The sequence below is a fragment of the Elephantulus edwardii genome, unplaced genomic scaffold, assembly GCF_000299155.1.
Source record: "Elephantulus edwardii isolate Elephantulus edwardi_28Jun2011 unplaced genomic scaffold, EleEdw1.0 scaffold00141, whole genome shotgun sequence".
Taxonomy (NCBI): Eukaryota; Metazoa; Chordata; class Mammalia; order Macroscelidea; family Macroscelididae; genus Elephantulus; species Elephantulus edwardii.
Window position 1 is genome coordinate 4,468,807 of NW_006399891.1, and position 14,903 is coordinate 4,483,709.

The window sequence follows — 14,903 nt, forward strand, 5'->3', positions numbered from 1 at the left end:
TCTGACAAGGAGAAAAAGAATAAACCAAAAGGCACATAAAATGGTGCAAGCACTAAAACTTGTGTAAAGGACAGTCATGTTGTCATGTTTGTAACATGAAGGGCTGATCAACCAAAGGCCACTCCTCTCTAGACATTCAATTACAGCTGTTTCAAGGGCGGAAGGGAGCAGTCTCCTCCTGTGTGATTTACAGCCACAGAAAACCCACTAAAGGGGCAGCTGTGACTCAGAACCTCAGCCACGGTAATGAGTTTTGAGTTTTGTCTCCTTGGAAATCACCCTGCCTATCCTCAAGTTTCAGTCTGGAACATAGCAGTCTTTGGTCTTTTACCAGGGATTTTCCGGTGCTGGAGCTTGATGGCCCGGAAATCTCCCTGCCTGTATTTTGGGACGCTGTGCCCTTGGCATTCTGTTCCTCGTTGTCTGACTTTTGTCTGTGGTCTCTTTTTGAAAGGGTTATTTTATTCACCAAGCCATTTAAATAGTGCTATTATTCAGTCACCCATCTCTGCCCTCTCCCTGCCTTATAAATTATAAATGGTGAGGTCACTTTCATGTTTATGTTTCTAGGATATCTAACTTCAAATCCAACTACTCCTCTGCACTAGATCTGACTATCTAATGCCAAAAACCCCAAACCAGGAACCTCTGAGTAGCTTCTGACTCACGGGAACCACGTGTGTATCACCGTAGAACTCTGCGATCAGCATTCTCAGTGACCGGTGTTTTTGGAAATAGATCACCAGATTTTTCTTCTGAGAGACCTCTGGATGAATTCACACCACTAACTGTTAATTAACTTAACAGCCAAGCATGGAGCCCTCTGCACTACACAGGGATGTCAAATATCTAAGACCCTCTGGCAGCTGACACCTGAGTATACCACAGGCATCTCAAGCTTGGGTATTTAAGAAATGAAATTTTGCTGCCTTGTGCAGTAGTTTTTTATCTTGCATTCCTGATCTCAGTTGGCTCTCATGTACTGAGCTCCCAGCTAAAACCTCAGGAATAGCCTTTGGCTCTCTTTTTCCTCTGTGTCCGTTTAGAATCTGTCACCCTGCACTCTTCAGTTTTGCCCTCTCTCTGCCAGCCATCTCCAGCCAGTTCTTCTTCAGGTCCTCATTATTCCTTTCTGAGAAAAGTACAAAAATTTTCTGACTGCTCCTCCTTCTTCAATCTGGTGCTCATCTAGGCTGTCCTCCTCCCTGCTATCAAGCGGATTTTCTTAAGACACAAACCGGACTGCATTGTTTCCAGGATGGCATCCCCCAGTGGCTCCCTGCATCCTCAGCCCCCATTCTGACACAAAGTCATCACTGTGTAAAAGGAAACTTAACTATTGTGTTCACTGTCTTATGCCAACGCATGAATAGTGCCTGGCGCAGAAGTAGCCAACAAGTATTTGTTGAACAAATATATAACTCTTGCATGGAACAGTGCATTTCATCACAAGCTTCATGAACTCTCTTGAGGAAGAATTCTGTCTTCTTGGCCCTTCTATTGACATTTAAGGAGAATGGGGAGGAACGTTGCCATATTTATTCCAATTCACGTCAAATCTGTGTGTTACGGAGTAAAACTGCTTCTGTGGGTTTTCTTGGTCCAGATCTTTATGACTCAGTATCACCAGGTTTTTCTTCCATCGCACTTCTTGATGGCTTGAACTGCCATCTTTTATGTTAGTAGTCAAATGCAGAGGAGTTCTGGTGGCCTAGTGGCAGGAAGCTGTGCTGCAATCCCAATTCAAGGCCACCAGCTGCTCCATGGGAGAAGGATGGGCAGTCTCCTCCTGTGCAACTAACTGCCTCTGAAAATCTGCCAGAGGGTCAGCTACGGGTCAGTTCTAGCGCTATAGTACACACAACAACAGTCAAATGCAAGCTAGTTATCCACTCGGGCCGTGTTCTACTGACATAGTGCCTGGCATATGAATAGGCGTGAGATCAATGTCTTTGAACGCTTCATAAGTGAACGATCAGATGAATGAAAACTATGCAACGAATGAGGATGAAAGAAGAGTTGTTGATGCCTTTGAGTTAGGATGTTAAAAAGAGTTCCGGGTATCCCATGAATTGCCAAAAGGAAAAGACTGTCTTAAAGGAAGTACAACCAAGCTGCTCCTTGGAGGCAGGGAAAGTAAAACCTCATCTCACGTACTCTGGGCATGTTGTCAGAAGGAGCTGGTCCTTAGACAATGTCATCATGCTGGAAAAGGTACAGATCAGAGAAAGAAAGAAAGCCCTTCAACAAGATGGACTGACACAGCGACTATAATCATGGGCTTGAGCCTGACAGAGGTCAGGAGGATGGTGCAGACAGGACAGAGCTCAGATCTGTTGTTTGCAAAGCTGCCGTGAGTTGTAGTTGACTCAGTGGCACCTAACACCAACAGCCGCATCTAGGCTAGAGATTCTTAACTGTGGCTGTACATTCAAACTATGTGAGGAGCTTTGGGAAATGTCAGTGCCTGGAATCAGTTGCACTAGAATGTCTGTGAGTAGCTCTGGCCATGACAGTGATTAAAGTTCCCCAGACAATTGCAAGCGTGATGGAAAGGTGGAAAGGTGTTTGGAAAGGTCAGCGAAAGAGAGGCAGACCCCCAACCAGGTAGACTGACACGGTGACCACTGCAGTGGGCTCTAATGTGTCAGGGAGTGTGAGGATGGCACAGGATAGCACAGGGTTCAGATCCGTTGCTCACAGGGTCACTGTGGGCTAGACTCAACTTGATAGCACCTAACAACAACAGATAATTCTAATGTGCAGACACTGTTGAGAGAAGGTGACCAGCCAATCAAAAGTGCTCAGGCTAAGGACTTAAAGAGGCAGGAGTCCACTGTCCCAGACAAACCAGGGAGGGGGTAACTGGTCACCCTGCCAAGACCTGACTGACACTTGGCCTACTCTTCGGGGATGTGTTTTCAGTTTTTGAAAGGGAAGTCTCCTGAGCTTCTCGCTGTCCTCCAATACTCATCCAATTGTACCAGATTTGTGCTGCTGTTATCGACTAGGGAAGCTAGCATGCAAATGGAAAAAGGGATCATTAAACTCTTAGAGCAGGTCAGCAAAGACTGACTGTGGTGCTGAAGAAACAAAAGAAATCACCATGCGTTCCCTTTCCACATACAATCCCGAGGAGCCTTCACTTTCTTTTCCCCTCCAATTGCGGGCATCTCTTTTTGACATCACTCCTATTTGACTCTTCTCTGTGTCAGTGACCCTGGGAGAAGTCTGTGGTCCCTGGTGTTTGTTATCTACGGAGATAAGGGCAAATGTTCTCAATGGAAAGCTCCCCTTAATGGAAAGTGAATTAATATCTGGAATCCGTAACACTCATCAACCTACTGTCAGCGCATGTGTGTTTTGCACTAACCTCCTCCCCCACACACCCAGGGTGTGTGTCCAGCTCAATCAGAGATGTGCCTAGTGGCCAGCTCCTGAGGGCCTGGCTACTCTAAATGTGGTCCTCAGAGCCACACCATAAGCATCATCCAGACTCCTGTTAAAAATGAGGAAACTCACACCCCTCTCCAGACCTACCCAACCCAACCCCCAACCCCTGACTTGATTCTGACTCACACTGACTCTCCATTGTCTGCCTCATCTTTATCCAATAGGTTGATTAGAGTATTTAAACTGCCTACCTTCTAGTTAGCAACCCAATATATATAACCACTACACCAAATCAGAAGCTCCAGAGGTGAGGCCCAGGAATCGGTCGGAGTTTTTTTAGGTGCACAACACTGGTTTATTTAGTGTATATTTCTGGTAACTGAATAGCTGAATCAAATGACACTTCTTCTCTTTTTTAAGATTTTTTTTTTAAATTTATAATTTTTTGGGTTTTTTTTTCCATTCACATTGTGTTTCTTATGATCATTCCCATACACTGTGTCTTATAAAATTAATGGAATCTGTATTTTAAAAAATTATCTCCAATTTCTTCTTCATGCTTAAATTTCAAAGTGTTCTCAGAAATATCTTGTTTGCCGAAATCCCAAGGCCAGTATCTAAAAGCCTGGAGGCAACAAGTTAGGCAGGGCAGGAGGTAAACGGGACATTGGCTACAAAACCTGGGGATATTATTGCAATCTAGTCTGCCCCTTGCAGGCAGCCTATCCATCTATTGGAACCCACCAGGGGCTCCGTGGGAGATAGGAAATCTCTCCCTGTGTGTTTACAACATCTGAAACCCAGTGGACTCCACAGCAATGAATTTTTTTGTTTTTGTTTTTGTTTTCTATTTTATACTGACTTATTTACAAAGTTCAAATACACTACTTTTCACACAAGATCCTTCCCATTTCCTTCAAACACCCCCACCCACTGAATTATGCAACTCTATGGTTAACAACCCTCCCCATTCTGATTCCCCATCCTCAGCTCCCATCCTCACCCCCTGTCCCCCTCCCTACCATCCTCTCCACGCCCTCCTCAACCCCTGTCCATACTCAATCCTCTGCTTCCAACCTCCATTCCCCTGCCCCTTGGATCCTCATATTTACTCTATAATAAATGGTTTTATACAGCATTTGTCCTTGAGGGACTGAGTTAACTCAGCATAATGCTCTCCAGTCTGTCCCAAATTAGGTAGTAATTTATAAACTCTATTGCTCCTGGGTGCTGCATAGTATTCCGTTGTATGGATGTACCACAACTTTTCAATTCATCCTTTTGTGATTAGACATCTGTGAATTTTTGCATTTTGGATTACTAAGAGAATCTATACAGGGTATAAACTTACTTCAATTCGGATCTGTCCCATTTGACCTTCAGCTGATAATTCATATTCATCCTGAATCAGGAGCTTCCTTTTAGAAGATCATCTTAGCTTTTATTCAGCAGATCCATGGAGCTGGCCCACTAGCTGATGAGGTCCCCACCTCCACCATGCAAGGCAAAATTCTCTCTATGCCTTGGGGAGCTCTGGTAGTGTAGTCCTAGGGAGTCTGCACTGCTCACCCAAAAGGAATGACTCTTGAGGTTCTAATCTACCAGCAACTGTGCTACAGAAAGGTAAAGTCTTCCCTCAAGCAATTCACAACCTCTGAAAAAACGCTGGAGGGTCTGCTCTGGTCAGTTCCCACTCATTGGCAATTAGAGAGGGAGGACTTTGACTTTGAAATCAGTGTGACTGGCCAACAGGTTGTCTGAGGCCAGGCGGCATATGTGTCAGAGAAGACCTCAGCTCTTCAGGGTCTCAGTAACTGAGTTTTAGGAAGTCAATTTTTAGGCATTCTGCATCAGCACAGCTCCACTCTGTTGGTATTGCTTCACCTGGAAGCTACTCTTATGAACTAGGTCTTCTCAAACTCCAACATGCCCCAGAAATACCCGGACATTTCTGACTCAGTAGCGCTGAGTTGGGACCTGAGACTACGTTTGTAGCAAGTGCCAACTGAAGCAGATGCTGACCTGCCTGGAGACACACTCTGCACAGCCAGACTGGAGGCCAGTGGTCTCAGTAGGACAATGTTCTCTGGGATGCATTTCGTAGCATTTAAGACATTTTTGGGTGATCAAGATTGGGAGGTGGGAGATGCTACTGGGGTAGCTGCTAAAAATTATACTACTCATAAAATAATACCCTTGCCACACAGACCCAGGAAAAAATATCCTGCCCCAAATGTCAATTTCCTACAGTAAAACGTCATCATCAAGTTTGGGGAGAAAGGATGGATGGGGAGTGTCAGAGCGGATCCTCTTCGCAAACTAAGCATTGTTTTCTCTCTTTTCTTGTGTGCACGCAGGAGCCAATGCCTCCGCCCCAGACCAACTGAGTTTGGCTTTAGCCTGGAACAGAGTCGACATCGCTCGCAGCCAGATCTTTATTTATGGGCAACAGTGGCCGGTAGAGTATGCGTCGTCCCCTTTGAAAAGCCTGCCTGCCTGGGCGAGTGTATTTATTTGAGATTTTGAGAGAGGTTCCTGGAAACCACAGCCTTAGCACGGTCAAGCCTGGACTCTCTGTGTCATAGGCAAATGCTGCCACCTAGTGGAAGCTACGACTAAACACAGCTCCAAGCATTTCCAGCATTGGGCTTTAATTAATGAATGTTCAGCTGCAAATCAGGTCATTAATGTTAAGAAAAAAATTTAAGAAAAAGGTTGCCTTCGATGAAGTGAAGGATGAGTGGCGTTATCATTTGTTTCTGGTGGTCTGTTACGGGACAAAAGGAAGAGGTGGCTGCTTCCACCCAGCGCTGCCCCTGCTGGCTAATGGCGGGGTCACCGGGGGGGGGGGGGCAGCTGAGCTGGCATCAGCAGACAGGTGCCATCTGGTCCTGGAGGATGAGCACAGGTCCTTCCTATTCGCTGAGAACAGCACGGAGCGAACCGAAGCTTTATATAACTGTTCTTGGTTTGTTTCCCCCAGTTGACTACCAAAAATTAAAATGGAGAACTGCCCTTAAGGGGTGTTTGCACGGACCTCCAAGCGGCCTGCGATTCCATTTCAGCTTCTGGAATCAGTGAAGGGTCCCACTAGCCAAGGGCAGGTCTTTGTGAACCTCTCCTTTCCCCTCCGTGGCCCGAGTGGTCTAGTCCTTAGGGAGTTCCGCTGCAAATCCTAAACTGAGACTATCTGGTGGTTTGAATCTACCAGCTACTCATTTCTTTAAACAGACTGAAAGATAGTCAGTCTCCTCTCATGTGATTTATAACCTCAGAAAAGCCGTCGAATGGGTGAGCTATGAATTGGTTCTGATCCTATGGCAATAAGAATTTAGGTTTGGAAGGGGGGTTGGGGGGGACCAGTTGTTGGCTGGCTCGCTCTCTCTCTCTATCTCTCTCTCTTTCTTCTCTCTCTCTCTTCCCTGGGATTGGGCGTTTGTATTCATTTAGTGCCAGCACACTGCTAATTTGCAAAGAAGTCACTGATAATCAATGGAGATAAGAAATAAATGAAAACACCAGCCACTAGCAAGTTCAGAGCTAAAGTGTGATTTTTTTTCCAGTCGAATGACACCACCTTACCTCTGCCTTGCCCAGTTCTACATGGAGACCCAGCTTCTCTGCTCCCTTGAAATTCGGTTTGTTTTCCCTGCGGCAGCCTTAGTGGGCTCAGCCTAAAAGAGACGAAATGAGGAGAGCAAATATCCACTTTGGCACCTCTTTGTGTCGCAGGAGTTTGATTAAAGAACTACCTTTAATCTTCGCCCCATTTCAGAAGTCAGAGCCCAGAGTCAGGGATACACAGATTTGGAACTAGAAGTTTTTCACTTCCGTTTGTGAAGACTGAGCTCAAATCCTCGATCTGGCTGTCCGCAAAGCGGAGCTGGGTCCTTAACAGTCTTGCTAGCATGTTCCTAGCAGCGCTGAAGGTTTACCAGATGGCAGAGGCATCCATGTCTAAAGCTGTTCAAAGAAATATCACAGTGCTGTCTCTGCCTCCTGGAGCAGACTAATTCAGTGATTTGATTTGCAGGTGGGGTCTCTGGAGCAAGCCATGCTGGATGCCCTAGTGCTGGATAGAGTGGACTTTGTGAAATTACTCATAGAGAATGGAGTAAGCATGCACCGTTTTCTCACCATCTCCCGACTAGAGGAACTGTACAATACGGTAGGGCCAAGCTAAGGCGCTTTTTATTTTCTCCATTTTTTTTCTTGTACCTTTTCCTGACTCCTACATGCCTGTGATCCTTCACCCACCTGCATGGATCCTTCCACACAAATATTCCCAAAGACCTGTATATCCAACACACGCCCAGTCGGGGTTCCACTTGTTTTAACTGCTCAGTTGTTTACATCGGAGGCAAAAAAAAAAAAGTCCCATAATCACCTAAGGGAAATGTTCGCAGATTCTGACACAAAGCTATTTTATTCGGCAAACCCAGAAGGCTTGGAAGCAATCAGCACAGGCGGACTGATCGACCTCTGAGCATCAAAGCTGGTTAAGAATTTGTTTCCCTCAAAGCCCTGCAGTTCATCTCTTTTCCACTGTGAGGGAATAAACTGTGACGCAATCTCCTATTTGGAGCCACTCAGAGATTTGTTTTGGTTTTATTTATTGCACAATGATTAATTCATCCACAAGGGATACTAGACACTGATAAGAAACCTTTTTTGTGACTTTTTTCCAGAGCGTTCAACAAGCTAAGGTCTGAAACTAATCCTCCCTAAAAGCAAATGAAGAGGAAAGATTATTTCCTTCCATTTCACAGATGAGGGAACTGAGGCCGAGAAGTGAATTGGCTTATTTAAGGTTATTAAACTCCTAAATGGAGAAAAGAGGAACTACCACAACCCAGCTCTGTCTCAGAGATTATGCGCCCCCTCATTTGTCTCTGTTTCTCTGACCCATCGCACTAATGGAAGGGGGCGGTTGGCCTGTCCCCAGCCGGTGGCAGAGCAAAAGGGCAGCCTTGGAGACCAGAGTTTTCCCTCCATTCCGTCTCCCAGCGGGATGTTGTAAATAGCTTAGTAGAGTGACTTCAAGTTTCTGTTTATTCCACAGATATTTTTTTGCCTCAGCACACTAAAATTTTGAGTTAAGAATAATGACATTTTCAGGAGGGAAATACATAGTTAAATGGTGAATGTTTACATATCGATCAAGAGAATAGAGTGATTTTATTTTAATGATTAAAAACAAAGATAAATAGGAAAGTTTTAGATATAAAAACAGAGAGAAGTAGGAAAGTTTTAGATTTAAAAAAAAAAGGGCCAATAGATTTCATTACTTCAATAAACAGATAGTGTTTTTTGTGGACTATTCCAGAATGGAATACTTCGAGAGTATTATTGGAAGGATGGTGAGAGTGTCATTGGCCATCGCAGCAATAATCAGAGCTCAAGTTCGTTGAGTGATACGGTCTGTTTTAATTGATCTATGTTTTTTCATTTGCACACTAGTGAATTTCCTATCAAATCTATGGCATTATCATGCCCATTTTTGAGATGGTAAGACTGAGTCACAGTTAAGCAACTTTCCCACAGTCAGAATCAGTGAAGAGCAGAGGCAGATTTAGAACCCATCAGACACTCTCAGGAGTGTGTACGCTTAATCACTACACAGTACTGCATCCCATGGTTCTGATGGCCTGGAATGAGCAAGTACTTGTGACAGTAATCAGAGATTGTCTCAACACTTGTATGTGTGACAACACTGATAAGAGTTTGCCACCACTGTCTTAGATCCTCCAATGGGGTTGCCAGATGTAGTAACTGTCAATAGATAAATCCGAATTTCATATAAACAAATAATATTTAACTGTAAATCTCTATTTGAAATAATTCCTGAGATGCACTTGTATTTAAAATGCATTCCTCTTTTATGTGACGTTCAGACTTAGCTAAGCACCTTCTATTTCACGGAGGAAGCCTCTCGCTGATGGGGGTTGACCCAGTGGCCTCAGCAGATTCTCAAAAGCAGCATGAGTCATGTGTGCAATGGCACAAGTTAGGCCAAGTCCATCCTCTGAGATTGAACCAACACAAGAGTTTCTAAAATAACCTGTTATATCTGGTGACCTTAGTTTTAAAAGATAAACAGAAACTCGTTTCACTTTTTATTTATTCTTTCAAGCAAGCATGCAGCTTGTTTCCAAACCCACCTTTCCCCCAAATAGCCTGTGACCTTATTTGAAACCTGAATTCAGAAAATTACCACCGGGGGCCAAATCCAGCCCATTGTCCATCCAGGTATAGGCTGCTAATTAAGAAGAAATTAAAAAAATATATATATAAAAACAAACAAACCAAAAATAAAACTATATAGAATTCAAAATTCTTTATCATTAAATAAAGTTTTCTTGAACCGTAAGAACCAAACACACTGCCAGTCAGTCGATCTGATACAACCAAATTAATTGTGTAACATACATTGAAGGCGGCTTTCACATCACAACCGTTGACTAGTTGTAGCAGAGGCCCATTTACCTCACACCCCCCAAAATATTTACCACCTACCCTGTTATGGAAAAAGTTAGTCAATCCCTCCCTGCTTTACATGAGTTCCTGTTCATTGTGAGTTAAAAGCAAGTTGCAATGGTAGTGTGGCCACATGCACTTCTAAGAAGATACACGAGCACACTTTTGTCTCCCCTGCTGCACAGCTAACTCCTTAGACAACGTTCTGGCTCAGCTGTCCACCGTGTTGATGGGCTCGCCTACAAAGGTTAAACCTGGAAGCCCAAATGCTTTCTCTGTGGAGTATACTCCCCTAATCCGCCAGTGTGTTTGCTTCAAAGAAAGAGGTACAACTGAGCAACTAGAACAAGGTCCATCTCTTCAACACACTGCCCCTCTGCCAATCAGATCCTTTCCTTCCAGAACCTTCCTGCCTTGTCAACTAGAGCCCCTACTAGCAAAACCCTTTTATTCTTCTTTATTGCTTTCAGAGACATGGGCCTTCAAATACATTGTACCACTTGGTCAGGGATGTCAAAAAGGTAAGAACCCTCTTGACTGCAGGTCAGAGGCCCTGTCTTGACTGCTTCCTGTGGTTAGAAACCGCCTCTGTTTTGCATGAGCAGCCAGCGCGTTCGTCTCCCGGCCAGACCTCTCATCTCAGAATAACCCAGCGTCCTCTGTGTGTATGCGTGTGTGCGCGTGTGTGTGACTCTTAACGCTGACACCTCTGCTTATGACGCAGCTGTGGTTTTATTGCCGGTCTCCATGATTTTAGATGCTTTCACTGGTAATAATGCTTTGAATGGTAGAACACTAGCTTTTGCCCATGCCATGTGGATTTATGTCATTACTTAAATCTAACCATATTACCCATCACTGTTTGGAAAGCCAGTGCCCAAACTCTGTCATTTGTCCTAAGGGACGTTTTCCTTTGGTAGATCCTGATGTAATCTATCACTTTCAGTCTTAGAGAACAGAGTCAAGTAAGCATTGTGCCAATAGCCTCAGTGAAAGAAAATTAAACATGGGCTTGAGCGTACCAGAGTTGGTGAGGATGGCACAGGATACAGCAAGTATCAGATCTCCTGTTTATCCGGTCACAATGAGTCCCAGTCAACTCTATGACACATACCAACAACAGACAATGGCCAAAGACTGATTTTTCCCCCTAGATATTTTTTTTCACAGTCAACATGCTGGTTGGAAGAAAACCTTTCAGTAGAATAATTCGCATTTTACAGATGAGAGTGTAGAAACATACGGGGTTAGAACTGGTTAGTGAAGAGCTAGAATTCATGCTCTGATCACTGGATTAATAGTAGTAACAGGTATTTCTTTCAGATTGAATCAGCTTTGGAGGGTTAATGAGGATACGAAGGGAAGGAGAAGGGAGAAAAAGCTAATAAATAAATGTATTAGATGAAGGAAGAGGCAATACACAATAAGGGACTGACTGATTGAGTGAGTGATAATTACTTAATTAAAATAATAAAAAACAATAATAGCTAATATTTAACTATTACTAGGTACCTAGAACACATTGAAGCTTGCTACGCATCCTAACCCAATTAATCTTGAAAACAAATCACTCAAGTAGTTCTTATTATTAGTCTCATTTTAGATGAGAAAAATGAGCCACAGAAAGTTAAGTTTCGTTTTAACCAAGTGCTCTTCGTGAGCCCCTTACAGTCTGCCACAGAAGGAGCTTGGCTTCTGACCTCTTTGATATTCTCAGAAAGTGGTGCATAGAATAGATAGTGGCACATCACCACCCTATACACACACCTACACATATGATCCCATCCATGACTGCATACACATATGCATGTTGTTGTGTACCATTGAGTTGGAACCAACTGACTTTCTGGCAGGCTCTCAGAGGCAATTAATCGCAAAGGAGAGATCACCCATCTTTCCCCCTCAGAGCGGCTGGTGGTCTTGAACTGTGTGCCTTCAGGATTACAGCACAGCTTCTTGCCACTAGGCCACCAGACATATGCACATATGTTGTTGTTATTGTTGTTATGTGCCATCAAGTCACTTGTGACTCATAGCGACCCTATATACAACAGCTCTAAACCCTTCTCTGTCCTGTGCCAATCGCACTGACTCCGATACACCCATCCCGATTACCCCAGTCACTGACTCAATCCACCTCATAGAGGGCCTTCCCCTCCTGCACTGTCCCTCCTCCCTACCAAGCATGATGTCCCTCTCCAAGGACCAGACTCTCCTTACAACATGTTCAAAGTATGTTAGACGGAGCCTCAGAATCCTTGCCTCCAGGGAGCCACCCACATATATGTATACATATACAAAACCAGGCTGCTCCTTGGAGGCAAGGATTCTGAAGCTTCATCTGACATACTTTGGACATGTTGCAAGGAGAGACTGGTCCTTGGAGAAGGACATCATGCTTGGGAGAGTGGAGGGACAGCACAGGAGGGGAAGACCCTCGATGAGATGGATTGATTTGATAACTGAGGTAAAAGGGGTAGGTGTGTCAGAGACAATAAGATTGGCACAGGACAGAGCAGGGTTTAGGGCTGTTGTACATAGTGTCACTATAAGTTGAAAACGATTCAACAGCACATAACAACAACAACAATGCATTTACATATACACACTATCACTCCTTTGTAGCAATTCATGAACAAAATTCACAACACATGCTCCAAGGGAGCTACACAGTGAGGTCAAAAAGCCCCAGTTCTTCATTCCACAGGAAACCATTGGCTAAAGCTGACCTTTAATGTCTGTTAGATTACTTTGCATTTTTTTCCTTTGAAAGTCCAAGCAAAGATACTATGGTTGCCTACCATGTACCTATTAACTTGCTAGACTTTCACAAGTAACACCTAAATGATTTAAAAGAAAACACACAACTTCTTCTGTTGGACCTTGAACACGTTCCTCTATCTGCACACAACCTTAACAGGAGAGTTTTCCTCTGTCTGAGTTGAGTAAACCTCTAGTTCTTCTCAAGCACAGGAAGCACGTCGTGGATCTGCACACCCAACTCAACAACCTTCTCATCAAGATCCCTGCTCTTCCTGGTTCCCCATCTTAAGCCTCAAGTAGGATAGCTGCCCTCAGCAACGCCTGTTTGTTTGTTTTTTCCATTAGTCTTGTAGTTCTAAAATGTTTTTACTTTTTCTAAAATACTATTATTCTTCTCATCTTAAGCTAGTTGGTGTCACTAAATTGTGAAGTTTCCTGAAGGGGTAGAGATACCTCTGGCCAATCCACACATTCAAATGAAGCTACTTGCATTTGCCTGAATCATTTGTAACGAAATTATGTAAAGCGTTATTTAGGATTTTTATTTTGTGGGTAGAGTTCTTTCTAGTTGAATTACATACCTTAAAAGTAATGTAGACTAGGAAGAAAGAAAATAATACCAATGTATTAATGACAGTGTGATCCAAATATTGCCACTAGGAGATAAATATTTAGATATTTATTATATACTAACTTAATAGGGTCATTATGAGTCACAAGCAACTTGACAGCACATTACTACAACAACAGCAGCAACAATTTAATAATTGGGGAAAATGATAGCTTGTTACTGAGAATAGTAGACTGGCCTGGAAATAATTGGTCCTTCTCTCTGGAAAGAAGAACACTGGGGAGAGATAGAAAGCTTATATTTAGATAATTTCTGCTCTTTGGAAGAAATTGAAGCAAGAAATATATATAGACTTTATTTATTTGTAGAAAACTAGAAGTGAGAATTTGAGTATTGCGGAGAAAGACGGGATATAGTAGTCATGAGAGGAGCAGAAAAGTGGCTGTGTGTGTGAACGGAGTAAAAAAGTCAAAATCATTGATGTGAAGTCAGAACTAACTCAGAGCTGACGCTCCCGCAGGACCTCAGAGGTTGTGAATCACACAGGAAGAGATTGTCTATCTTTCTCCCACGAAGCAGCTGCGGTACTAGAACCACCTGCCTTTGGGTTGGCAACACAACTCTTTAGCCTTCAGGCCACCAGAACTGAAAATGAGGCTTTAGTTCTTTATTTTGTTTTGTGTTTCTGTAAAGAGTGAGGGAGAGAGAAACTGACCTTGGGACAAAACTCCACCAAGGACTCCAGATGACTAATAGCAGTAAAATGTAAACTGGGAGTGAAGTGCCTAGAAAATCTTGAACAGTCAACTCTATTTTCAAAATTAAGCAGCACAGTCCTTAGCATATTCTTTGTGCTGTACAATGACAGGGCTTTCCTATGTATTGATGTCTCTGATCTGTGACACAAACCAGTCAGTACGTGGGAATTCCTGATGTCTAATGCTATCTGTAAGTTAAGAACTCACCTTTGGTCTTAGGACATCTTTAGTATATGTCAGTAGGTCCGTGAGATTAAATCTGAATAACTTTTAATGATCCAAACAAGGGATTTAGCCATCATCGGACCATTCATTTCAAGTCAGCTTCCAGGTTCAGCTAGCCTTTGTCACCAGGAGAACTAAGCATGGAGAACTGCTCCCAGGTTGATTTCAAAATCTCAAACTGTTGGTATCAGGAGAGCAGCTTGAGGAGCAGTGAGGCAAAAGCATTGCTATTCAGCATCAGTCGGAAGTTTAAAGGGATAGAGCCTCCTCCATTCCCTGTGCCATGCCCGTGCATAAATCCATCGACCGCCCCATGCTCTCACATTAAGCCAGAGCGGCCAGTCTGTCTGCTTTTCTGTGAAATATAACCTGCCATCTTAGTAGCTGGCTGCTGCTCAATTTGTGCCTCTGTATGTTTTGAAGTAGTTTTCTTTCTTTCTTTCTTTCTTTCTTAAACTAAATGTACTAATACTTCAGATTACCTGTACTGTGGCTCCCCATCAAAGGAGGGTGACTTAAGAGGATTATGTTGAAGGAGTGGGGAAAGGATGGCCCTTTAAAAGGTCATTTATTAGAAAACCAAGACCCAAAGCTTTGCAAAATACAGAAAAGGGGAAAGAAAATCCTTTCCGGGTGGTCGAGTAAGGACACCTCCATTAATCTCCTATGTTTAATGTACAAACTTGTAAAAGCATTCTTGTTTCTTTTGCCCTGCC

The 14,903-nt window shown here is 43.5% G+C and overlaps 1 protein-coding gene across 16 annotated transcripts in view; it reads left to right on the plus strand.

Annotated features, from left to right (window-relative positions):
• Positions 1–14,903, plus strand: part of TRPM3 (transient receptor potential cation channel, subfamily M, member 3) — a 790,873-nt gene that overhangs the window by 642,655 nt on the left and 133,315 nt on the right. For 12 of the 16 annotated variants that reach the window (XM_006894402.1, XM_006894401.1, XM_006894387.1 and 9 more), the window contains 3 exons: positions 5,751–5,851; positions 7,427–7,561; positions 10,341–10,391. In XM_006894402.1, the coding sequence (XP_006894464.1) occupies positions 5,751–5,851; positions 7,427–7,561; positions 10,341–10,391 (287 nt within the window). The remainder of the gene's footprint in view (positions 1–5,750; positions 5,852–7,426; positions 7,562–10,340; positions 10,392–14,903) is intronic. The other 4 variants (XM_006894394.1, XM_006894397.1, XM_006894399.1 and 1 more) reach the window with 1 other exon arrangement.